Source organism: Pan troglodytes, chromosome 1 (genome assembly GCF_028858775.2).
Source record: "Pan troglodytes isolate AG18354 chromosome 1, NHGRI_mPanTro3-v2.0_pri, whole genome shotgun sequence".
In the NCBI taxonomy this organism is placed as follows: Eukaryota; Metazoa; Chordata; class Mammalia; order Primates; family Hominidae; genus Pan; species Pan troglodytes.
Window position 1 is genome coordinate 130,887,068 of NC_072398.2, and position 26,279 is coordinate 130,913,346.

The 26,279-nt window shown below is 39.2% G+C and overlaps 2 protein-coding genes and 1 non-coding gene across 6 annotated transcripts in view; 1 reads left to right on the forward strand and 2 right to left on the reverse strand.

Annotated features, from left to right (window-relative positions):
- Nucleotides 1-442: 442 nt before the first annotated feature.
- On the reverse strand, nucleotides 443-26,053 carry RTCA (RNA 3'-terminal phosphate cyclase). Of its 4 annotated transcripts, XM_063816521.1 has the most exons (12): nucleotides 25,783-26,021; nucleotides 25,579-25,679; nucleotides 24,659-24,697; nucleotides 23,901-24,044; nucleotides 21,520-21,643; nucleotides 18,742-18,800; nucleotides 17,226-17,367; nucleotides 16,472-16,596; nucleotides 14,870-14,928; nucleotides 6,905-6,999; nucleotides 5,033-5,137; nucleotides 443-844 (listed from the first exon to the last, which is right to left on the reverse strand). In XM_063816521.1, exons 1-12 carry the CDS (start codon nucleotides 25,825-25,827, stop codon nucleotides 743-745), a joined length of 1,140 nt encoding a protein of 379 aa, XP_063672591.1. In that variant the 5' UTR covers nucleotides 25,828-26,021; the 3' UTR covers nucleotides 443-742. The 4 variants fall into 4 exon arrangements, with proteins under 4 accessions (XP_063672591.1, XP_001160984.3, XP_016778737.2 ...); XM_001160984.7 differs by lacking the exon at nucleotides 24,659-24,697 and having other exon boundaries at nucleotides 25,783-26,053; XM_016923248.4 differs by lacking the exon at nucleotides 24,659-24,697 and having other exon boundaries at nucleotides 23,901-24,122; nucleotides 25,783-26,046.
- On the reverse strand, nucleotides 10,894-10,960 carry MIR553 (microRNA mir-553). Its single transcript, NR_035903.1, has one exon. It is a non-coding gene; the product is annotated as a microRNA mir-553 (primary transcript).
- DBT (dihydrolipoamide branched chain transacylase E2) overlaps nucleotides 26,030-26,279 on the forward strand; it is an 83,550-nt gene continuing 83,300 nt past the window's right edge. Inside the window, exon 1 of the mRNA XM_063780695.1 lies at nucleotides 26,030-26,200. The gene's annotated coding sequence lies outside the window, so the exon portion shown is untranslated. The remainder of the gene's footprint in view (nucleotides 26,201-26,279) is intronic.

The window sequence follows — 26,279 nt, forward strand, 5'->3', positions numbered from 1 at the left end:
GGGTGCGCTGGCTCACGCCTGTAATCCCACCACTTTGGGAGGCCGAGGCGGGCAGATCACGAGGTCAGGAGTTCGAAACCAGCCTGACCAATATGGTGAAACCCTGTCTCTACTAAAAATATAAAAATTAGCTGGGCATGGTGGTGTAATACCAACTACTCAGGAGGCTGAGGCAGTAGAATTGCTTGAACCCGGGAGGCAGAGGTTGCAGTGAGCCAAGATCACGCCACAGCACCCCAGCCTGGGTGACAGAACGAGACTGTCTCAAAAAAAAAAAAAAAAAAAGGAAAATGTTATTGTTGTCACAACAAGTACATTTGCATAAAGTTGCCTCATTATACTTGAGATGTGATTTCAGCAAAGATTAGAATTATACCCAAATTACAGATCAAATCTATATCCCTGATTTAATTAATTACATAAAAAAGAAAAATGTATTTACTTCAGGTGTAAAGAATATTTTATTTCAATACTTCAATATTGAAATCAGCTATCACACATATCCACCAATATTGAAATCAGCTATCACACATATCCACCGACTGATATTTCATTGTCCATCTCTCAGGAGATATTCAAAGTGAGATTAATTTAATGAAGCCTTCTCAGCAAACCTAGAACACTGTACTTCATCTTCAAATTTAAGTCATAGCCTTTAATAAGTTACTTCCTAGTCATTATTTTATAGTATTTATGAAATAGTGCAATATATCAATGAGGTATCATTTAAGAGGCAAATACTCTATAGATTTGGATTTGTCATCCCAATTCCTTGGCATTCAATAATATAAGTATCTTTAGCGGCATCTTCTTCATCTTCTGATTTCTTCACAATAAATTTAGCCTGAAATCAGAAGAGGAGTATATAAGTAATACGAAGAGATATGGAGGAAAGAGCCCACAACTCCAACTTATGTAGGCAGAGAGTTAATGTCAAGCCCATTTTATTGAAAAACCTACAGAGACACAAAGATCAAATGATTGATGAGAAAGAAACTTAATAGCCTCAAGATAACACATTTCATTGTACAACCATGGTTCTTCTTCAGAGGTATACATACCTGTGAGTTTTGTCCAAATATATATGCCTGGGCCCCTTCCACGCACACTAAATCAGAAAGCTCAGATGTACAGCTTAGGCAAATAACAATTTTGAAACCTCAAATGGTAATTTTAACGCAACTGTATTCCCTATGCCCTAAAATTTTTCTGAAACATTTCTACTTTTATCTTGTCAAGTCACAAATTACCCTTTAATTTCTTTACATTTTTTCTTGCTAATTTAGTTCCCTAAATATATCGTTCAAAAGATCCAATTCAGAGAAGGTATGTGGGGAGGAGGGGTGGTGGTGGTGATTAACATCTTCCTTCATCTTTAATGTACTGGGCTTAATATCACATTTTTCACTTAGTAACTAAAGTTGGCTTTGAAATATTTTACCTGTATCATTGTATTTTGCTTTTGTTTTTGTTCTGTTTTTGAGACAGAGTCTTGCTCTGTCACCCAGGCTGCAGTGCAGTGGCATGAACACGGCTCACTGCAGCCTCAACTTCCTGGGTTCAAGGGATCCTCCTGCCTCAGCCTCCAGTGTAGCTGGGACCACAGGCACATGCCACCATGCCTGGCTAATTTTTAATTCTGTTGTATAGGCGGGGTCTCACTTTGTTGCCCAGGCTCAAACTCCTAGGCTGAAGTGATCCTCCTGCGTCAGCTTCCTAAAGCGCTGGGATTACAGGCATGAGTCATTGTGCCTGGCCTATATCACTGTATTTTGAAAACATCATTATTTTTAAAGCAAATGTGATTCATTTTAACAAAACTAAATTTAGAATCGAAACAACTAGCCAGGTGCAGTGGTGCACACCTATAATCCCAGCTATTCTGAGGTGGAAGGATCATTTGAGTTCAGTTCAGGAGGCTGGCCTGGGCAACACAGGAAGACTCCTCAAAACTCCCATCAACGTCTTAAAAAAAAAAATCAAAACAATTAAATAGGTTAAGTTTGTGGCAAAAGGATTTCAAATATGCCTAAAATCTTAGGATTCTTGGAAGCACAATTTGAAAACCATCACTTGGGGGCCTTACTGAATGAATAGTAATGTTTTAAAATTCTTTCACTTTCAGCATTACATGGTAATGTACTGACACAGAGTGGACACTTGAAATTACTGTTGAATGAATAAATGCTGAATTCTGAGCTAGATAACCATATTAATTAATTAGTAATATATGCATGCGTTTATATATTTTTCAAATTACAAGCATTATGTAAATATGAAACACACGTAGCAGCTATGAAAATCATTTCTAGCCTATACATAAACCTACCTAAAACTACAAATATGTAGACCTGAAAGGAGCATAGCAGGCCTATCTAGCTTAAGTCTGATTTTACAGATAACTATTTGCATTGAGACAAAGAAAGATAAGAAACTTGCCCCAAGTCACCCAGTTATACACAACAAAGCTGACCAAGATACAAGCTATACACAGGTTCATAGCACTTTCCGTTATGTATACATTTCAAATAACAAGTAAGCATCTACTATATGTAAAGTACTGTGAAAAGTAAAGAATATAATGAATAAAACCTGATCTCTGCTATTAAGGAGATCAATCTATAAGGAGAGACAGACAAGTAATAGTTATAAATACAGCATAATTAGAGTAACAAAAAAAATAGAGTTAACACTCTTGACATCAAATACAATTTGCCTTTAATTCCCATCAGTCTTTCCTACAATTTAACAAAAACTTATCTATGTTTCTTAATAACAATTAAAAGTATACATAATTAAGAATCAAACTGGGCACAGTAGCTCACAGCTGTAATCACGGCATTTGGGAAGCTGAGGTGGGAGGATCACTTGAGCCCAGGAGTTCAGGACCAGCCTGGGCAACACAGGGAGATCCCGTCTCTCAAAAAAAAAAAAAAAAATTAGCAGGGTGTGGTGGTGCACAGCTGCAGTCCTAGCTACTTGATAGGCTGAGGTGAAAGGATCACTGGAGCCCAGGAGTTCGGGGCTACTGTGAGCTATGATACTGCCATTGTAATCCAGCCTGGGCAACAGAGCAAGCCCCTGTCTCTTAAAAGAAAAAAAAAAAAAAGAAAGGCCAGGCGCGGTGGCTCACGCCTGTAATCCCTGCACTTTAGGAGGCCAAGGCAGGCAGATCGCATAAGGCCAGGAGTTTGAGACCAGCCTAGCTAACACAGTGAAACCCTGTCTCTGCTAAAAAGTACAAAAATTAGCTGGACATGGTGGCACACGCCTGTAATCCCAGCTACTCTGGAGGCTGAGGCATGAGAATCGCTTGAACCTGGGAGGCAGAGGTTGCTGTGAGCCAAGACCGTGCCACTGCACTCCAACCTGGGTTAACAGAGCAAGACTCTATCTTAAGGAAAAAAAAAAGAAAAGAAAAAGGATCATCATACAAATAGGAGTAGGGCAGCAACAGTGGTTTTGTGTATGGGACACTTCTGTAATGATTAATTTTTTAAATTAATATATGTTACTTTTGTCACTTTAAAAAATGCTTAAGACTAGGGCTGGGCATGCTGGCTCACACCTGTAATCCTAGCGCTTTGGGAGATTGAGGTCAGAGGACTGCTTGAGCCCAGGAGTTCAAGACCAGCCTGGGAATGTGGCAAGACTCCATCTCTACAAAACATCAAAAAATTAGCCAGGTGTGGTGGCACACTCCCGTAGCCCCAGCTACTTGGGAGGCTGCGGTGGGAGGATCATTTGAGAGCCCAGGAGGTTTGTGCCACTGCAATCCAGCCTGGGCAACAGTGTGAGACCCTGTCTCAAAAATAATAATAATAAAAATGCTTAAGATTAGCAACTTCCCTTATAAAATTGTTACAAATTTTATATTTCTTTATAAAATTACTTTATAAAGAATAAGCAAAATGGGAAATATGCTACATGTTACTGAAATAAGCAAGAAATGAAGTTGTATGCATTAACTGCAAAAAATGCAAAGAGAAACGATTTAGGAGAAGAGGAAAACACCTAAATGTCAACAGTGGTTTTACCGGCAAGGGGAAATTATGAGAAGGCTTTTCCCCTCTATTTCCTATAAAGAAATTACATTAGTTTCATGATTAAATATACCTATTGTTTCTTTAAATTAACAATCCAGGCCAGGCACAGTGGCTCACACCTATAATCACAACACTTTGGGAGGCCAAGGTGGACAGATCACCTGAGCTACGAAGTTTGAGACCAGCCTAAGCAACATGGCAAAACCCCATCTCTACAAAAATTAGAAAAATTAGCCAGGTGTGGTGGCATGTGCCTGTAATCCCAGCTACTTGGGAGGCTAAGGCAGGAGAATCACTTGAGCCTGGGAGGCAGAAGTTGCAGTGAGCCGAGATCATGCCATTGCACTCCAGCCTGGGCAACAGTGTGAGACCCTGTCTCAAAAAAAAAAAAAAAGAATCCTGTAGGAAAGGTATGAATATGAGCTCATATAATGATAAATCCTTCTTCATTAAAAACTGTACGTCAACTCTACTAAATTTCAGAGGACAGTGAATATTAGTTTCAACAAATATTCTATTTTACCAATAGAATCAAGAAAATAAAATGTCTAAAATTTTATATAAATTTTTTTTATAGCCAACTATGAATCCCTTGTGATTTGATATCATAGTTCACAACAAAACATCTTTACTTACTCTGTAAGGCAGTACCACACAGTGATTATAACATGGGTTTTGAATTATGCTTTCCCAGGTTTGCTCAAAGCTCAGCTCTGCCACTAAAAATCCATGTGGCCTTGAACAATTTAATGAATCTCTCTGCCTCACTTTACTCATATTTATAATGGGAATAATAATAAATAGCCACCTACAATAGTTATGCTGAGTAGACAGTTTAGATAAATTGCTAAATTAGCTCAGTGCCTGTCACACAGGAAACAGTGATAGCAATTATGATTACTATTAAGTTTCCTATTAAAATTTAACCCAAAATTGGCTAAAATAAAAATCAAAATATCAATTTCCCTTTCTGATAGAATACTCACCTTTGCTATTTGCTCAGCAAAATGTATCGCGGTTTGCGTATGGAGTGTAACTGGTCCTGTTTTTATTCTGGAAACTCCATTGGCTAATGCCATGAAAACAATCAGCTATTTAAAAAAGAACAAAGAAAAACCTCACACATTTATTAATATTTGGCGTTATAATTCCACTGCTGCCCATAATAAAAATACTACTAGAAATAAAAATTGCTAAAACAGAATTTCTATTTCTTTAGGTTTCCAGACATACTCAGAAGATGACAGAAAACCTATGTTACCCTAAGTCTGTGAGTAGTACAAAAAGGCTTGGTAGCAGCTCTCAACATACAATTTTCTAAATTAATATTTACAAGTAAAATACAGAACAGTAATGTACTTAGACCAACTATCTCTACAAGTTGGTATATATAATATGATGTTTATTCTACTCTCTTAAATTACATTTTAACAGCTGAATAGACAGACTAATACTGGGACTTTACTGGGAGTTTAAAGTAGACCTGGGCAAGGAGGAAGAGACTAGAAATAACAGAAACTGTCTTAAGAAACAGGTCAAGAAATCTTGAGGACTATATTTCTAAATGTGGACACTACTGATTTGGGACTAAAGAGACAAAAGTATGGTAGAAAGGAAAATCTATAACAGACCATAAAAACGATATTTGGAAATATTCAGTATCACTTCTCACTGTGAGTGAACGTGCTAAGTTTTTTTTGTTTTTCGTTTTTGTTTTTTTTTTTTGAGACGGAATCTTGCTCTGCCGCCCAGGCTGGAGTGCAGTGGCACATTCTCGGCTCACTGCAAAACTCCGCCTCCCAGGTTCACGCCATTCTCCTGCCTCAGCCTCCCGAGTAGCTACGACTACAGGCACCCGCCACCACGCCCGGCTAATTTTTTGTATTTTTTCAGTAGAGACGGGGTTTCACCGTGTTAGCCAGGATGGTCTCGATCTCTTGACCTCGTGATCTGCCCACCTCGGCCTCCCAAAGTGCTGGGATTACAGGCTTGAGCCACCGCGCCATGCAACGTGCTAAGTTTGAGAGGTCTGTGACACGTCCAAGTGGAGGTGTTGACAGGCATAGGGGATATTATGAGCAAGGAGTTAAAGAGAAAGGCCTGGGCTTCGGATATAAATTTGGGAGTTGTCAGCATAAAGACGGTACTTAAGCCATGAGACTGGACAAACTAAGAGAGGGAGCAACTACAGAAAAAGAAAACAAGTATAAGCCAAAGTCCAGGGGCTCATCAAAATTTAGAAGTTGGCCAGGCACAGTGGCTCATGGCCCTTAATCTCAAAACTCTGGGAGGCCAAAGTGGGAGGATCACTTGGGTGCCAGAGTTTAGGATTAGCCTGGTCAACATACTGAGACCTCGTCTCTATAAAAATTAAAACAAAAAAAAAGTTTTAAATTAGGTAGGCATGACAGCATGTGCCTGTAGGCCTAGCTACTCAGGAAGCTGAAGCAGGAGGATCACTTGAAACCAGGAGTTCGAGACCAGCCTGGGCAACATAGCAAGACTCTGTCTCCACCGAAAAAAAAAAAATTGTTGTTGAGAAGATGAAAACCATAATAAACTAGCAAAGGAGACCAGAATGTATGGCCAGTGAGATAGGAAGATAACAGTATTTCAGAAACCAAGGAAAGAAAATACTTCAAAAAGGAAGGAGTGGTCAATTGCGCAAAACACTATAGACAGGTAAAGTAAAATGAGGGCTGAAATTTGAGGAATGCAAATCCCAGAATATTTTTTAAAATTATTGAAGTAGGACTTGCTAATTAGTGTCTGAAAGTCAATTATTTAAATTGATATTCAATCTACCACATATTCAAATCTAACAGGTTAGAGGGTTTTTAACCTAAATGTGTCATTACCTGGTCTTGCAGATACTCATCCACAGTACCACCATGTCTAAGATTTGCTAATAGCATTTCGGCAGCTTCAATTCCAACTTTGTCTGCATTTACACCTTAAGATAAGCACAACATTAAAACAAAACAAAACAAAACTAATTACTAAGAGACAAAAAGTTTGGTATATCCCAATTAGCACTGGTATACAATGTTTAGGCCTCAAAAACCCACTCAATGCACCTTTTAGAATAAGATCTTTAGTTATTTAATATTCTGAGTGTTTGGGATACACAAGTCTTATACCTTTAAATATACTAGTGGAGGAAAATATAGGCTTCATTAGTCCTATTTAAAATGTACTAATTTATAAAGCCAGTTTATAAGTTAAGTTATGACCCTATAATGCTATGCCTCAATTTCAAAAATTAAAACTTGCAGCCAGGCATGGTGGCTCATGCCTGTAATCCCAGGACTTTGAGAAGCTAAGGTGTAAGAATTGCTTGAGGCCAGGAATTCAAGGCTGGCCTGGGCAACATAGCTAGACGCCATCTACCAAACAAACAAATTCCCCTCCCAAATCCCAGAAAAGCATGCGTGTTACAATTAGTCTGCAGGTAATTCCATCAGAATTAAAGAATTTGGCCCAGTGCGGTGGCTCACGCCTGTAATCCCAGTGCTTTGGGAGGCTGAGGCGGATGGATCACTTGAGGTCAGGAGTTTGAGGCCAGCCTGGCCAAAATGGCAAAACCCCATCTCTACTAAAAATAGAAAACTTAGCTGGGCATGGTCGTGCATGCCTGTAATCCCAGCTGCTCAGGAGGCTGAGGCAAGAGAATCACTTGAACCTGGGAGGTGGAGGTTGCAGTGAGCTGAGATTGTGCCACTGTACTCCATCCTGGGTGACAGAGCAAGACTCTGCCAAAAAAAAAAAAAAAAATTAAAGAATTTTTTTAAAGTCAGGAAATTACATTTTATGTAAAAAAAGAGCATATAACATTATCAGATAAAATATTTTAGAGTTTTATTTCCTCTAAGATTTGAACAGGTATTCGCTTATTTTAAATATAAGTCAGAATATTTACCCTCTTGCCCTATTCCCTATCTCTCCATACATATTCCAAATCTTTGGTACAACACTGAATACAAAGTAAGTCTGTCACAAGTAGTAGAATGCCACATTATTATTTTAAGGTATTTACTCTCAACTAAAAAATTCTTGGCTGCAAATGAAAACGTCTTATGAAAAATGAAAATGTGGTTAGTTTTGTTTCTATTTTATATTTGCAAATTTACTTGATTATATATGATAAAATTTTCCCCAAAGTGGAAATTGTAGAATTTTAACTCTATTTTTCTTTGTTTTTCTTGTTTTTTTTTTTTTTTTTTTTTTTTTTTTTAGCGACTAGGTTTCACTACATTGCCTGGACTGGTCTCAAACTCCTGAACTCAAGTGATCCTCCTGCTTCAGCCTCCCAAAGTGTTAGAATTCCAGGCATGAGCCATCATGCCCAGAAACTCTATTTTTCTTTATAGTAGTCATAATAATATAATAAATTACCCTCTTTATATTATCAATTGGCCAAGTATTTACGTGACTGAATGAAATGGTTTGAAACATGTTTTGTGAATCTTGACTTCTGGTTAGCCACTGCCATTTCCTCTTCTAGAAGATGGAGATGATAATAACTATGCTGCAAAGTTGTTATAGAAATTAGAGATAATATTTATAAAGCATCTATTACCCAGACTAGTACATAAAAAGCTATTAATAATAACACAGGTTGAGTAACCCTTATCTGAAATGCTTGGGACTAGAAGGTTTCAGATTTTGGATTTTTAAAAAATTTTGGAATATTTGAGCCAGGCATGGTGGCTCATGCCTATAATCCCAGCATTTTGGGAGGCCAAGGCGGGCAGATCACTTGAGATGAGGAATTCGAGACCAGACTGGCCAACATGGTGAAATACTAAAAATACAAAAATTAGCCAGGCATGGTTGTGTGTGATTGTAGTTTTAGCTACTCAGGAGGCTGAGGGACAACAATCTCTTGAACTCGGGAGGCAGAGGTTATGGTGAGCTGAGATCGTGCCACTGCACTCCAGCCTGGGTGACACATGAGATTCTGTCTCAAAATTAAAAAAAAAAAAAAAAAAAAGGAATATTTGGATATACATAATGAGATAGCTTGGGGATGGGACCCAAGTCTACACATGAAATTCAGCTAAGCACGGTGGCTCACGCCTGTAATCCCAGCATTTTGGGAGGTGGAGGCAGGCAGATAGCTTGAGTACAGGAGTTCAAGACTAGCCTGGCCAACATGGTGAAACTCTGTCTCTACTAAAATAGCCAGGCATGGTGGCACACACTAATAATTCCAGCTACTCGGGAGTCTGTGGTGGGAAGCTCTCTAGAGCTCAGGAGGCAGAGGTTGCAGTAAGCCAAGATTGCACCACTCCACTCTAGACTGGGCAAGAGAGTAAGACTCCCATCTCAATAAATAAATAAACAAACCTGAAATTCATTAATGTTCATACATACCTTACACACATAGCTTGAAGGCAACCTTATACAATGTTTTAAATGATTTTTGTGCATAAAACAAAGTTTTGTGGCATATTGCCACTTGAAAAGCTTCTGATTTTGGAATATTTCAGATTTTAGATTTTTGGATTAGGAATGCTCAACCTGTAGGAGTATTGCATACCCACTATTTATCTACCATGCTAAGTAATAGAAACCAGATCCTTTGCTAAGGAGGCATTTAAAATACACATATATTAGAAAATTAGAGGATAATTAAGTGCTAACTCTGTGATATAAACTATATACCCGACAGGAGTTCAGAAAAGTAAGAGATTATATAGGTTCTAGAATAATTTGAGGTTTCATAAAGCATGAAGGACTTAAGTGAGTCCTTGAAAAACAGCTAAAATAGGGATGGAGGATGTATAGGAAAAGGAAAGAACTTCCGGCTTTGTAGTACTAGAAAACAGCAGGTACACTAAAGTTTTCTGCCATGTAGCAAAGAATTCCTCAGAGCCATTCACATTCCTTTCCACCCAGCCACCTTGATAGTAACGGCATGAATGGTTCTACATTACTAACTGCCATTACTAGCAGTCTGTAGCAACTGAACATAATAAGCAAAATATGAGAATCTTGCTTATTAGTATTATACACACCAAAAGCAAAATCTCAATTTCTTCTGAAATCTTAATGCTTTTCTAACTAATTGCCAATCTTCTCACATTTTGGATGTTTTTAAACAAAGGTCTCAAGGACTTGTTTTAGGACATCAGAGAGATGCCATGAGGCCGGCACGGTGGCTCACGCCTGTAATCCCAGCACTTTGGGAGGCAGATTACTTGAGGTCAGGAGTTCAAAACCAGCCTGGCCAACACTGTGAAACCCCGTCTCTACCAAAAATACAAAAATTAGCCGGCATGGTGGCACACACTTGTAATCCCAGCTACTTGGGAGGCTGCGGTGGGAGGATTGCTTGAACCCAGGAGGCGGAGGTTGCAGTGAGCCGAGATTGCTCCATTGCACTCTAGCCTGGGCGACAAAGCAAGATTCCGTCTCGAAAAAAAAAAAACAAAAACAAAAACAGAGAGATGCCCTGAATTACCACATACACTGAGGGAGGGAAGGAAGGTGCTTGCTATAAGTGAGGCAATTACTACACAAAGGAAATAAAGATTGATTAACCAGAGGCACAATTCATTTCAGCAGATTATTTTGCTCCCATAGTAAAGAATATAACTAACTGTAAGATAAGAGTAATGAAAGATCACACAGATACGCAACAATGGAAAGACAAAACACATTCTGTCTATAATGCAATCACTTAAAGTTGGAAGGGATCCTTAAACATAGATCACAATCACGGTCCAATATCATTTTTCAGATAAGGAAAGCCCAGAGTCACTATGCATGATAATGACAGGACATGGGACTAAAATTTAGGTCTTCTCACTCTCTGTTTAGTGCTCTCTATCATAACACACTGCCTCAGTCTAAAACAGCGAGATTTTCTCAGACAAAACAAAATCTCACCGTTTTAAAATAAAATTGAAGAATGTTATAGTTAGAAGGATTTTGGAGATTCTCCAGGCTAATCTTCTTGCTCAACATATAAGGAAACTAAGATCAAAATGGTTTTAGTAACTGAGACAATGATAAAGACATCCCTAGTTACAACTTCCTGCCTCTACCACCTATGGTGGTATTGACAAGCAGCCAATGTTCCTTCTGGTGATAACCCTAAGAAATTAGGATTCAAGGTCTGGTAGTTTTGTTTTATTTTTTTGAGACAGGGTCTTGCTCTATCACCTAGGCTGGAGTGCAGTGGTGTGATCTCAGCTCACTGCAACCTACACCTCCTGGGCTCAAGTGATCCTCCCGCCTCCTGCCTCAGCATTTAGAGTAGCTGGGACTACAAGCACATGCCACCATGCTCAAGTAATTTTTGTATTTTTTGTAGAGACAGGGTTTCGCCATGTTGCCCAGATTGGTCTTGAACACTTGGGCTCAAGTGATCTGCTCACCTTGGCGTCCCAAAGTGCTGGGATTACAGGCATAAGCCACCACACCCAGCCCCTAAATCCAGTAATTTTCTAGTTAATTTAAATCAGAAATGAAAGGGGATCTGGATAATAGAGGTCATGACATTCTCTCTGAGATCCTTAACATATAGACAAGCTGGATTGAGAAGACCACAAGTTACTTTTGCATTTGCTAACATCTCATTTGACTGATGTGCATGATAGGAAACAAGGAGTCAGTCAATCTCGGCAGGCATGTTGCTCTCTCCTCTATTCTCTCCTAACACCCTAAGTCTAAAAATAAGTACTGTGTACTCTACAAGTGTTTTATCCAAAAACTACTTTAAAGTACAAGTTGTTTCATGTGACAAAGTTAGAAAAAAATGCTGACAGAACATTAGAAAATTTTTTTCAGGCCTGGTAAAAAAATTCCATGTATTACTGATAAAGTAATGATCCCTTTACAATCAATCTCAACGCAGCATATCTAAAATTATCATCTACCCTGGCAAACTAACTCTACCCCGTATATTCACAAGAGGTAAATATATCCAGTTACCTAAGCCAGACATCTAGAAGGTCATACTTTACACTGCCTTCCTCACTTCCCATACCCAACTGGCCAGCAAATATTGTCCATTCACCTTTGCAAATACCCTTTTATCAGTATTCACCTCTCTAGCCCAGCATTCCTTGGCACAGGCCCTTACCATTCTGACCTGAATTGTAATAAACTCTTATCTTCCTGCCTCTAATATGGCTTTCTTCTACTTCTCTGAATTATCTTTCAAAAACTCTCATATCACATCCCTCATTAAATGCTCTATATTTCAGGATGAAATGTAAATTCCTAGATATAACCTATAGCCTTTCAGAATCCGGCCTGTCGATCTTTCTGTTGTCATCTCTCTCCATTCCCTTACCCAGATCTATTATCCACTTGCAGTTGCTTGCTCAAACACAGAACACTATTTTTTTGGTGACAAGGTCTCACTGTGTCACCCAGGCTGGAATGCAGTGGTGCAATCATAGCTCATTGCAGCCTTGAACATCTTAGGATCAAGCAATCCTCCCGCTTCAGCCTCCTGAGCAGCTGGGACTATAGGTGTGAGCCACCATATGGGGCTAATTAAAAAAAAAAATTTTAAGAGATGGGATCTTGCCATGTTGGCCAGGCTGTTGTCAAACTCCTGGCTCAAGCAATCATCCTGCTTCAGCCTCCCGAGTAGCTTGGACTAAAGCTGCATGCCACCTCACCCAGAATACTTTTGTATGTCAAATTTCTTTGTCCTTCCTCCTTAGCTGTCACTTTTCTATCCAGCTAACTTCTATTTACCCACAGAACCCACTGGAGGACCATTAAATGGCAGAAGGCAGATTTGGTGTCAATCAGTCCCCAGAAGGATTCACTTTGCTTCCCCTGTATTCCTGTGGTACCCTGGGGATACCACTATCATAGAACTGGTCTGTTTCTCTGCCAGAATAACCCAGGAGGCAGGAATCATAGCTGTCACTTTTGAATCCCTAGTACACAGTACCTGGCACATTTGGTAACCAGTAATACAAACAAACTCACACTTCTCCCAATGCCTGCTAAGTACTTATTACTTGTAATATGTCTGCTCCTAGTCTCCATTTTATATTTGTATTCTCTTTGCTTCTAAAGACTGTTGTAGATAGTGCATGCAGTGGCTCAATATCCACACTGATTCCTCACTGCACCTAATATGTAATTAGTATATGCCAAATACATATTTTAGATCACTATTTCTCAAACTTCAGTATACATTAAAAGTACCTGGAAAGTTTGTTAAAATGGATTCCTGGGCCCCACTCCCACAGATTCTAATTCAATACGTCTGAGGTAGGTCCCAAAATCTGTATTTCTAACAAACTCCCAGCTGATGCTGACAAGTTTGCCTGTCTGCCAACCACATTTTGAATAGCACAGTTTTAGACAGAATTCATTTATGTGAGTTCAACTGGAAATGGTGATTTTATTTATTCTCTTGATCAGATTTGATGCCCAACTAGTTCTAGATTTACCAACTGAGCAAACTGAAGAATTCCTAATTTTTTTTGTATTCAGTAGTAATAGCATGGCTTAACAGCATAGCTAGGGTAAACATTTTTATTTGTTTATTTATTTTGCAAAGACAAAGTCTCACTACATTGCCCAGGATAGTCTTGAACTTCTGGTCTCAGTGATCCTCCCACCTCAGCCTCCCAAAGTGCTAGGATTACAGTTGTGTACCACTGTGCCCAGCTTGGTAAGCATTTTTAAAGATGCTACAAAGTAGGAATAAAGCAATCAATGACCACGCAAACAACTAGAAGTTCACCTAAAAGTTGCCTGATTGGTAAAAGTAACTTTAAATATTAACAAACACATGCATGTATGTATCTTCTCTCTCTAATATACCAAACCTTAAACAAATTTCCCTTTCACAAAAACATTCAAAATTCTGAAATCACCAATGTAATAACTGATGCAGAGAAGAATCATCAATAGATGTTAAAACCACTGGATGAAAGCTGTTATGGGTGCAGGATAACCAGATGGCCTCAAAATATTTTCTTGGATCACTAGTTAATTATAAAGGTAAAAGGAACTTTCACGGCAGACAGATCTGCAGGACACACCTCCTTAACCAAGTGATCACACTCAACCTCACCAATAAAGGAGAAACTAACATCATGTGCCCCCTGCCGTGATACAGTGGAATGTACACAAAATCACCTATGTAGTATTCTTAATAAAAATGTTTAATCTGAATATATCATGAGACAATCAGACAAATTTAAATTGTGGGAAACTCTGTGAGAAAATGGCCTGGACTCTTAAAAATGTCAGTATCATGAAATGAACAACAACAAAAAAGGTAATGGGAGGATTCTGTATTAAAAGAGGGACTAAAGAGACTTGAGAAACAAATGCTATGTGCCCCCCCCCCAAAAAAAAAAAATTCCACATCGCTCTAAATAATATTTTGGAAACAATTCATTATGTATGAAGCTATCTGGTGTGTCAGAATAAAACAAATTCTTCAGGTGTAAAAATGGTATTATAATTATGTAGTTATGGCTCTTTGGACATATATGCTGCAGTATTCAGGGGTGAGACATGGCACCTGCAACTTATATTGAAATGGCTCAGAAATATACACAACAAACTAAATGTTCATAACTAGTGAATCTAAGAGAAGGTTGTATGGATGACTAGTTGAACTAGTCATTCAACTTTTCCATAGGTTTGAAATTTTCCAAAGTATAAAGGTGGGAGAAAGACTGAAAGTCTGAAAGTGTAATTGACTCTAAAAGAGAATCAATTAACTACATCCTTTTAAACTTTCATCCATCATTCTATAACATTCCAATCCTGATGGATTAAAGAATTCTGCAGTAGCATTGGGAACTATGGACCCCCTTCATTTATCTTACCTCGTTTACCAAGCGATGATCCAGCAAACAAACAGCCAGTGGAGGTCTCAGCAATAATTCTATGCAAGAAAAAAAGTTATTACTACCTTTGCTATAAATGTTCTAAATTTATGCAAATACAACAAAAGAGAACAATGACTATTAAATAGGCAGAACTAAATCTGGGCAACAAATTGCAAAAGTAAAAATTCTTCATATAGAGTGGTATGATTAACATTGTCTATCTTAATCAGACCAGTAGTATCCTTTACCACTTGACCAGAAGTCACACCAGATTCTAATTCACAGGTTAAGAAATGTCTACCATGCCCCCCAACAAGTTAACATGTCATTAGCACTAAGTGGTACCATTTCACAGGCATACAGTACTATAAAGTGTTTCAGAATTATCTTAAATAAAAAGGTCGTTATGCAGAGACTTTGGTATTGTTCTACGGTTTTTAGATATTGTTATCATAAGTAGAGCAAGCATTTACTTTAAACCTTTTAATGGAAATTCTGAATGAGAGGATTTGGAACTTAAATATCCACAAATGGTACTTTTATACTTCAAAAACATCAGTTAAAGAATTTGTACTAATACTTAAATCTATAACTCCTAACTGAATTAACGTAATAGTTCTAGTCTGGTTTTTTTTGAGATGGAGTCTCACTTTGTCGCCAGGCTGGAGTGCAGTGGTGTGATCTCAGCTCACTGCAACCTCCGCCTCCCAGGTTCAAGTGATTCTCCTGCCTCAGCCTCCCAAGTAGCTGGGACTACAGGTGTGCACCACCACGCCCAGCTAATTTTTGTATTTTTAGTAGAGACGGGGTTTCACCATGTTGGCCAGGATGATCTTGATCTCTTGACCTTGTGATCTGCCCGCCTCAGCCTCCCAAAGTGCTGGGATTACAGGCGTAAGCCACCGCGCCTGGCCTCTAGTCTGGTTTTAAAAAGCTCTTTGCTATATTTATTTGTGAATTGATTTCACATTTGACGTATTTTATGCAACTGGAAATATTCTCATAGGACTAGCTTTAAAGCCTAACTTCTGATTAAACGTTTAAGTTCACTATATAAGGGAAAGGGATCTTACAAGGTAACAAAAGGCAAGCCATCCTCAGAAAAATTTCAGAATAATTGTCTTAATTTATCATACTGGTGTTTTAGGTAGGAATGTCCTTAAAAATATAAACTGAGGCTGGGCGCAGTGGCTCATGCCTGTAATCCCAGCACTTTGGGAGGCCGAGGCAGGCGGATCATGAGGTCAGGAGATCAAGACCACCCTGGCTAACACAGTGAAACCCTGTCTCTACTAAAAATACAAAAAATTAGCTGGGCGTGGTGGTGGGCGCCTGTAGTCCCAGCTACTCAAGAGGCTCAGGCAGAAGAATGGCATGAACCCAGGAGGCGGAGCTTGCAGTGAGCCAAGATCACACCACGGCACTCCAGCCTGGACAACAGAGCGAGACTCTACCTCAATCAATCAATAAATAAATAAATAAATAAATAAATACTTCTTAAAACTATAAACTTAAGCAAGAAACCCTAAAAATCTTTAATTTAATTAGATAACTATTTTAGGGTTCTCAACTAATGTGTAGGAAAAAGTATTGTCTCACATTATTCCATTTCCATTGCCAAACGCTTGGTCTTTAGGTTCTTGAACAGGCTGGATGTTAACATACAAATCCCGGATCTCCTTTCTGATGCATCTAACTGCTGCCGCTGCCATATCTTTTGCTACCTATTTTAGCAAGACAGAAAAATAGAATAAAACAATTACTATTTGGAAAATTGTTTTCAAGACTTCAAAGACACATAAAATAATTGGTAGCTTTTACATGCATTATTTAATAACTTGATTTTCAAGAGAGCACTGAATTTTTAAATATGCTTATGCAAATTAATTTTATTTTTGTTAATTAATGTATCCATTAATATATATATTTCATCTTTTATTTTAGGTTCAGGAGGTACATGTGCAGGTTTGTTACATGGGTAAATTACATGTCGTTGAGATCTGGTATATGAATGATCCCATCACCTAGGTAGTGAACACAGTACCTGATAGTGTTTCAACCCTCAGCCCCCTTCCACCCTCCTCCCATTAGCAGTCCCCAGTGTTCCCATCTTTATGTCCATGTGTTTTCAATGCGTAGCTTCCACTTATGAGAACATGTGGTATTTGGTTTTCTGTTCCTACATTAATTTGCTTAGGATAATGGCCTCCAGCTGCAGCCATATTGCCACAAAGGACATTATTTCTTTCCTTAAAAAAATGTTAAGTTCTCTCAATAATTTCAAAATTTAGTTGACATAATACTTATCAAGACACATATATATTTTATTTCTAAGAACATCTAAACAACTTACTTTAAATGGCAAAACACCAGCAACGAAAGCTCTTCCATATATCTTAGTCACACAGCCACGGTCAGTTAAATTTATAGGGTTCAATTGTTTAACTGGTGACATTCGAACAATCACTTCACCACCCCCTTTTGGGTAATATCCCCTATGAAAAGTATAACAAATGCCCACATAAACTGATTGCATGACAAAAACAAAGCTCTATATTACAATAAAATGACATGTCAATGATATCCAAACATGTAATCCATGGAAAAGTCTAAATATTTTAGGTCTGTATTTTGTAAAATTTTACACATTAAAAAACAAAATTTTGTCTGTACTATACAATGTGGTAGCCTTGAGATATGTGAAACTATTAAAATTAAATAAAATTTAAAAATCAGCTCCCCAGCTGCACTAGCCACATTTTAAGTGCTCAATAGTCACATTTGGCTAGTGACTACCATATTGGACAGCACAGATATGGAACATATACCCCAATGCAGAAAGTTCTATTTGACAGGGCTGTTGTAGAATATAAGCGCCTTGAGGGCTAGACTTACCTATATTGTTCCTGCTATTTTCCTGCGCCTAAAACAATGTCTGGCACATGGTAGGTCCTCAAATAAATATATGATGAGTATTTAAGTAGCAAAACACTTAAAAAGTTTTAATTCAATTAATTGGTGTCATTTATTTTACAGCAGACGGTGAGAAGACAGTACTCCTCCCCTCAAAGAGCTCACCATCTGGTAGGGAGATGGCTCCACACACTGTCTACTAGAATACAGGTCAGGCTATAAGAAAGGCTACAACATAGGTGCAAATATGAATTCTGATTGAGGCACAATCACAGTTCATAAAGAATTATAAGTTTCACGTTGAAAAAAACATAGGATTTCTAACTTTTGGGAGAGCAGGGGAAGAATAACATGAACAAAGACACAAAAGTCCAAAGGCACAAAGCATATTTAAGGAATAACAAGCAAACATATTGTTAGAATACATAACACGTTGAAAGGAGGAGAGGGACGAAGAAGTTAGAAAAGTTAGGGCAAGACTTCAAAGCACTTAAATGCCACACCAAGAAATATGGCCTAGTGATTGTGTGGCAGAAGGGAAGCCTTAAAGAGAAATAACCTGAATGCCCAATGTGTTTCTTAGGAAAACAATTCTGATCACATTGTGGAAGAGGATTCCTTTTATGACCCCTTAGTGTCTAGTCCAGTTGTCTACACACAGTGAGCACTTAAGCTGTGCTGGGGCATGAAATATCACTAGATATGAGGGTACCTCAGTGTGAAAATTCCCTTGAAAATATTTTCCCTAGAAATAAATAACCATGATGTGTAGCTGCTCTCAAGTCCCCATGCTCCTGCTATTCATTATTTTTAAGCCACAAAGTACAATTACTTCTTACAAGAGATGCAATGTATTAAGTGGGTATTAAGAGAAAGACAGTTCTCTAAGGGTCTAACTTTTCCACTACTTCTAGCGTAAGTAATAGATCCTAACATTTAAGAAACAAGCAACTTACCTTGTTTTAATGTCACAATTAAATATGAAACCAAATTTTTCAACAATTGGCTTGAAGACCTGAAAAAATCAGTTTTTATCATTAGGTTAATCAGCAATATTCACTAATTTAACAAGTGTATTTATTAAACAAAAGCGCTTTGCTGGCTAGTAACTGGGTGCTATAGGTAAACAGTGTTATAAGAATATGTAGGCTGGTTCCATCTTTTTCAAATAAAAAAACTGATATGTAGCTAAATTTAAAAGTTTGACATTTATTTAATCAGAGCTGTGCAAGTCTATCTAACGAAAAAAATTGGAACTTAGGATATTTGATATCAGTGGTTATTCTACTCCAAAGGCCAATACTTCCTCACGCATCTCAATATAGTACATTTAAGAAATGAGGGGGTATTGGTGAAGAGCATTCCATTCTGTCATCTCAATTTTTTGTACAGTTGAAATCTCATTCCACAGACAATGCTTTAACATTATAAACATAAGCATTTTCCTGACATCATAAAATTATTCCTAAACAAAATCTGAATGACTCCATGGCATCCTAGCCTAATTGACTTAACGGTTCTCCAAGTTTTCATTATTAGATAATGATATATCTTATATAATGATAATTACAGTATATAATGCTCTGTTCAAATACCTTTAACATTTATCTTTAGCTGAACTTTGCAATATTGAATTAGAGGAGTTTCCTTGAAGTTAAATTACTAGGTGAGGAGAGATTAATTTTTATTATACATCCCATCGAACTGACTTTAAAAAGATTATACCATCTATTAGAATGGCAATATTTCAGAGAAAGATGGTGTTTAAGCCTGATGTCTAAGGCAACTCTTTGAGATCTACTCTAGAGATTTACTTATTTCTCTGGGTTGTCTCCTATGTATCCAGGAGGTATACACGTTATTAACCTTGTTTTGTGTTTTTTTTTAAAGGCAGAAAAAGCTTAACAAATAAAAACCTGAAAATATCAAGTGCTAGGATGGATACAGAACAGCTGGAACCCTCTATTTGATATTTATTTTTATTTTAGAGATGGGGTCTCGCTATGTTACCCAGGCTAGACTCCAGCTTAAGCTCAAGAGATCCTCCCACCTCACCCTACCAAGTATTAAATAGCTGGGACTATAGGCACACACCACTGTGCCCACTTCAGCTGGAACTCTCATATAGTACTGGTAATAATGCAAAATGTAGCCACTTTGGAAGCTAAAATAACCTGGCTATGTATTATAAAGTTAGACATTTGCTTATTATAACAACCCAGCAAGTATTTTCCCAAGAGAAATGAAAATGTACAATCACACAAAAACTTGTATATGAATGTTAACAGTAACTTAATTTATAATTGCCAAAATCTGGAAACACCCAAATGCCCTTCAATAGATGAATGGATATGCAAACTGGTACATCCATATACGAGAACACAACTCAAGTTTTCATTGCAGATACAAGCAACATGGATGAATCTCAAATGTATTATGGAGAGCAAAAAACCCAGACTCAAAGCCTACGTACAGTATTATCCCTTATATGACATTCTGAACAAAAGGCAAAACTATGACAGAAAACAGATCAGCAGTTGCCAGGGTCTGAGGTTCAGGACTGATTACAAAAACGTATAAGGGAATTTTTCAGAGTAACGGAACTATTCTATGTCTTGATTGTGGTAGATGGTTCATAACTGTGAATCATGTCACTGTCAAAAATCACAGAACTGCATGTTAAAAAGGGTGGATTCAATTGAAAAAATTACACTTTAATAAATCTGGAAGAAAAAAAGATTATACCACTTTTCTCTCCCACTAGTTATATGAGCATGCCAGTATTTTTTAAATCATTTTTTAAATGTTTGATCCTAGAATGGAAGGGGCTTAATAGAAAAAAAAAGTTTGAGTTTCCCTCCAAATCATAATCCTTGTATTTATAAAATAACACATCACAACTGATATAATTTATATCACACTCGAGGTGTTTTTTGTTTTTTTAAAGACAGCATCTTGCTTTATCACCCAGGATGGAGTGCCAACATAGCTCACTGCAAACTCAACCTCCCAGGCTCAAGTGATCCTCCCACCTCAGCCTCCTGAGTAGCTTGGACAGGTGTGCACCACCATGCCTGGCTAATTTTTCTGTGTGTAGTGTTTTTTGTTTTTTATTTATTTATTTTTTTTTGTAGAGATGGGATTTCACCATGTTGCCCAGGCTGGTCTTGAACTTCTAAGCTCAAGTGATCTGCCTACCTCAGCCTCCCAGAGTGCTAGGATTATAGGTGTGAGCCACCACACCGGGCCCTACACTTGAGTTTTTTTTTTTTAATTCACTATAAACACTATTCCAAGATATAACAACAAACTTAAAGTAAACATAATTCCCCACCCCCTACTGCAATAGACACATTTGGGAGGCTGAGGTGGGAGGATCCTTAGAGCTCAGGAGTTCAAGACAAGCCTAGGCAACATAGTGAGGCATTGACTCTACAAAAAATTTTTAAAAATTGGCTGGGTGTGTGCCTGTAGTCCCAGCTACTCAGGAGGCCAAGACAGGAGGATTGCTTGAGCTCAGGAGGTTGAGTATGCAGTGAGCTGTGATCATGCAACTGTACTCCAGCCTTGGCAACAGCACTGTCTCAAAAAAAAAGAAAGAAAGAAAGAAAGAAAAGACACCATGAAGAGATAAACAAGAAAGTCACAAAAAAACACTCAGGATATATTTAGAGAATGGAGACTCAGAAGCATGTATGAGATCATCTTAGTTTGTCAACAACAAAAGCCCTTACCATCTCTGTATAATCGATCTGTGGTGCCATTTCAGCATTAGTTCCACCTTTCAAATGAAGTTCTGATGGAGAAGCAGCAAAGAGAACACACGGCATTGAGACCTGCATCAAGAGGCACACACTCCTAAGGAGAAGGCAGAAGGGGCTTATTTTCATTTTCTTTTCTGCATTTTCTTTTCAAACTCTTAAATAAGCTATATTCTTGTTCATCACTACCAACTAAAGCACAGACAACTGTGAAGGCAGGTATATGCCATTGAGTTTCTAGTTAAAAAACATTTTAGTGTCTGAATAGTAAAATCCTGAATTTTAAAGAAAAACAGTATTTCACCATAGAAAAATAGCTTTAAATGATAACCAAACCTGGGTCTGAATCTTCAACTAAACACATTAGCTGTGTGACCTTGGCTAAGTTCTGATACTTTTCTTTATATTACAAAAAAGTAAAAAACAAAAAAAAATTAAAAATAAAACCTTCTTCAAAAGTTTTACAAAAGAATTCTTGAAACTAGCAGTTTATGAAAATGCTTTCAAAATAGACAAGGTCTGGATATGATTAGTTACTATATAACAAGGTACTGTTCCAGGTATAAAGATATAGTTCCTGTCATTGTGGAGTTCATGATATGATAGAATAATATTTTACGCAGCCATAAAAGAGAATGAGTTCATGTCCTTTGCAGGGACATGGATGAAGCTGGAAACCATCATTCTCAGTAAACTAACATAGGAACAGAAAAGCAAACGCTGCATGTTCTCACTCATAAGTGGCAGTTGAACAATGAGAACACATGGGCACAGGGAGGGGAACATCACACACCAGGGCTTGTCGGGGGGCAGGTGGCAAGGGGAGGGAGAGCACTAGGACAAATACCTAATGCATGCAGGGCTTAAAACCTAGATGACCAGTTGATGGGTGCAGCAAACCACTATGGCACATGTGTACATATGTGACAAACCTGCACATTCTGCACATGTATCCAGAACTTAAAGCATAATAAAATATTTTAATAATTATTAATTTTAATAATAACAAACACTCACAGCTTGGCCGGGCGTGGTGGCTCATGCCTGTATCCCAGCACTTTGGGAGACAGAGGTGGGATGATCACTCGAGCCCAGGAGTTCAAAACCAATCTGGGCAACATAGTGAGACTCCATCTCTACAAAAAATTTAAAAATTAACCAGGCATTGTGGTGCACGCCTGTAGTCTCAGCACTTTAGGAGGATCGCCTGAGCCCAAGAGGTCAAGGCTACAGTGAGCCATGATCATGCCACTGCACTCCAGCCTGGGAGACCAAAAAAAAAAAAAGACTGATAGCTAAATATTTCACATGGGAAGTTTTAGTGAAGTAATCCTTGCTTTACTTGCCTGTTTGGTCCTTATAGTCAAATAATGTGAGAAATCACAAGAAATAGTTATGTAACATGATGAATTTCATAAAGTGAAATATTTGGTCATTATCTTTTCTTTTTTTGAGACAGGGGCTCCTTCCATCACCCAGGCTGGAGTGCAGCGGCACAATCTCGGTTCACTGCACCTTCCACCTCCAAGGCTCAAGCCTCAGCTTCTCAAGTAGATGGGACTACCGGCATGTACCACCATGCCCAGCTAATTTTTATTTATATATATAAATATATATATATATATATATGACGGGGTTTTGCCATGTTGCCCAGGCTGGTCTCAAATTTGTGAGCTCAAGCGATCCACCCACCTTGTCCTCCCAAAGTGCTGGGACTACAGGTGTGAGCCACCGCACCTGGCCTGGTTGTTTTCTAAATGAGCCATTATCTCCCTTCTCCAAAGTTAAGTGAAAGCAATCATATTCATAAGTAGTTTGAAAGGGAATTCGACATAGCCTCTTAGCTATCAAAAGACAGATCTTTATTTAACTCACTTACACAATGATGCTTAAGTATTGAACTGGGAAGCCTCTATCAGTAATAATGAATTTCATTAATTCAATGAATATTTATTGGACAGGTGTGGTGGCTCACACTTATAATCCCAAAACTTTGGGAGGCCAACGTGGGTGGATTGCCTGAGCTTAGGAATTCGAGACCAGCTGAAAAACATGGCGAAACCTTGTCTCTTTAAAAAATACAAAAATTAGCTGGGCATGGTGCTGTGTGCCTATGGTCCCAGCCACGCAGGAGGCTGAGGTGGGAGGACCTGTTGGGCCCAGGAGTTACAGCTTACAGTGAGCAGTGATTGCACCACTGCACCCCCGCCTGGGCAAGAGGGATACCTTGTCTCAAAAAAATAAAACATAAAAGTAGGGAAACAAGCTCATAGACATTAAGCAACTTGCCCAGAAAGTGGCAAAACCTGGACTTAAACCCAGGTTACTTAAATGGAATGTTAAGTGATACATACCCTGCTGTCTTGGTATCTGCTGTGTGGATTCCACCTTTGATCTTCTCTGGTGTAAAGGTTATTTCTGTTGAGCCAATTTCTGCCCCCTCCAGTTGCCCATCACACAAATCTCGAATCATTTCCAGTCCAGATAAATGTTGAGGCCTTCAGGTCATAATACTGCATCAAAACGTGTGCATTCAGACTGCCTACATCCCCACATTTTATGACAAATTTATAAAACTGCAATGGCAAGAAAACAGCAAGGTCTAACCACAGTAAGTGCCACATCTTCAGTGTCAGCTTCCTTTTGGGTTTTTATGAACCTAGACTACCTGCTAGTATGTATCATTTTAACGCTTCCTTGCAGACCAGTTATTCCTGACTATAAATACATACCCTGATATATTGCTGCAAATTAGAAGTGTGCTAAAGAAGAAAACTAATAGTTATTTCAGTGCCACCAGTCTCGCTTGCACTTGACTGAACAATCTATGGTGCCTGTATGGGCTGAACTATGTTCCCCCTAAATTAACATGCTGAGACTGTAACCCTCCGTATCTCAGAATGTGACTATATTTGGAGATAGAGCCTTTAAAGAGATAATTAAGTTAAAATGAGGCCACCATACAATCTTACTGGTGTCCTTATAAAAAAAAAAAAAAACTAGAACATACAGAGACGCTAGGGGCAAGGTGCACAGAGGAACCACCATGTGAAGAGGCAAAAAGACAGGCCTGGAGCAGATCCTTTTCTCATGGCTCTCAGAGGAAACCAACCTTGTCAGGACCTTGATCTTGGACTTCCAGCCTCCAGAACTGTGAGGAAATAAATTTCTGTTGTTTAAGCTCCACTCCGTGTGTGGCATTTTGTTATGGCAGCCCTGGCAAACTAATACAACACCTACAGCCTAATGAATTGGATTCCCCTGTTGGTGAACTGGAGGGCTGCAAACAACTATGACAAAGGCAATTAACATTAACATATATCAGTAATTGCCTTTTGGTAATTTCAAAACTGTAGACAAAAGACTGAGACCGCTGATTTATTAAAATGTAATAAATACAGAATACATACAAAACAATCAGCGTGGCTTCAAACCTGGGTCCTCTTCTAGCAGGTGCATGTACCTGAAGCTCAACTAGTGGCATGCCCAGCTACCCAGACAGAAGAAATAAGGTCAAATGTCAAGGTGTTTCCCTCTCCACAACAGATAATTCTGGTCATAACAGCTCTCTGGAGGTATGAATGAAAGCTGGGATAACACATCTCAGGATTCTTTCCTGTTTTATGATTCTAAAACTGACAGCAGAACCAGAATGCACTGGTTATAAAACAGGGTGTCCTCTGGCCTCACAAGCATTTCTGCCCTATCTATCTTGCCAGCTCATACGTGCTATTCGGATATTTGGAATGCCCGGTGAGGTGGGAAAACATTTTAAAAGCTAGCTCTTCAGCAAATGACACTATTTAGTCAAACAGAGAAAACTCGAGACCATTTCTAAACTCACCCCTCCAGGCTTTCAAGACTTTACAACCCAGGCCACCGCCCAGGCAGAGTGTCCCCGCCCTGGATCGCCCATACCTGCGTCTGAGACCTTCTGGGTTACCCCACTCAGACTCCCGATGCCCCAGCCCGGCAGCCCGACCCCCCGATCCCCCAGCTTCACGGCCCAACTCCCCCTCCAGCCAGATTTACCTCAGGCCTGGCGTGCTCCGGCCGGCTCGGATCTTGTGCACCCGCAAGGGGAGGCCTAGGAGACAGCTCAAGGCCGTAGAGACTCTCAGGATCTGGCCGCCCTGCAAAGGTTGGGGTACGGGGAGAAGAGAAGTAAGCACACCGGTGGTGAGAGCTCCCCTCCTTAGTTAGGCTGCAGCCCCGGCCGCTTCGCTCTGCACTCACCCCTTCCATGATGCTGCCATCGACCTCCACCCGCGGCCCCGCCATGGGGGGCACCCTGGGGCCCAGCCCGCAGCGACAAAGCCTCCGCTGGAGCAGGAGAAAGAAGAGACGTTGGCTCCCGCCCAGTAGTTCAGAAACCTTGGTTCATGCCTGGGGCTGCAGGAGCCTGACGAGAAAGCGGAAGAAGCGGCGCCTCTCGGGACACTGGAGTCAGCAGAAACGAAACCCCGGGTTCGCCCAGGTCCGCAGTCAGTGCGCATGCGCGTAGCTCGGCTTAAAGGAGCCGCGCTGGGAACACTGCGGTCGGGACGAGGAAGCTGCCGGGGAAGTGAGATGACGGTCGCGGGGGTGCCCAGGAGCCCTGAAAAACTTGTGCCCTGGACACGGCAAAATCTGCAGGTTGCAGAAAGTCTCAACTGTAAGATAACTCCTCCAGTTATCCCGCAGGCTTGTGCTTTATCTCTGTTTTGTGGGTAAATATGTGTTTATATCTGTTT

What these genes read in the sequence shown, in the direction of transcription:
- RTCA (XM_063816521.1), bottom strand. Translation starts at nt 25,827, where the DNA reads ATGGCGGGGCCGCGGGTGGAGGTCGATGGCAGCATCATGGAAGGG. An exon ending in AATTGTGACATTAAAACAAG is followed by an intron (nt 17,368 to 18,741) that starts GTAAGTTGCTTG and finishes TACTTTTCATAG; the next exon opens with GGGATATTACCCAAAAGGGG. An exon ending in TTGCTGAGCAAATAGCAAAG is followed by an intron (nt 845 to 5,032) that starts GTGAGTATTCTA and finishes TTCTGATTTCAG; the next exon opens with GCTAAATTTATTGTGAAGAA.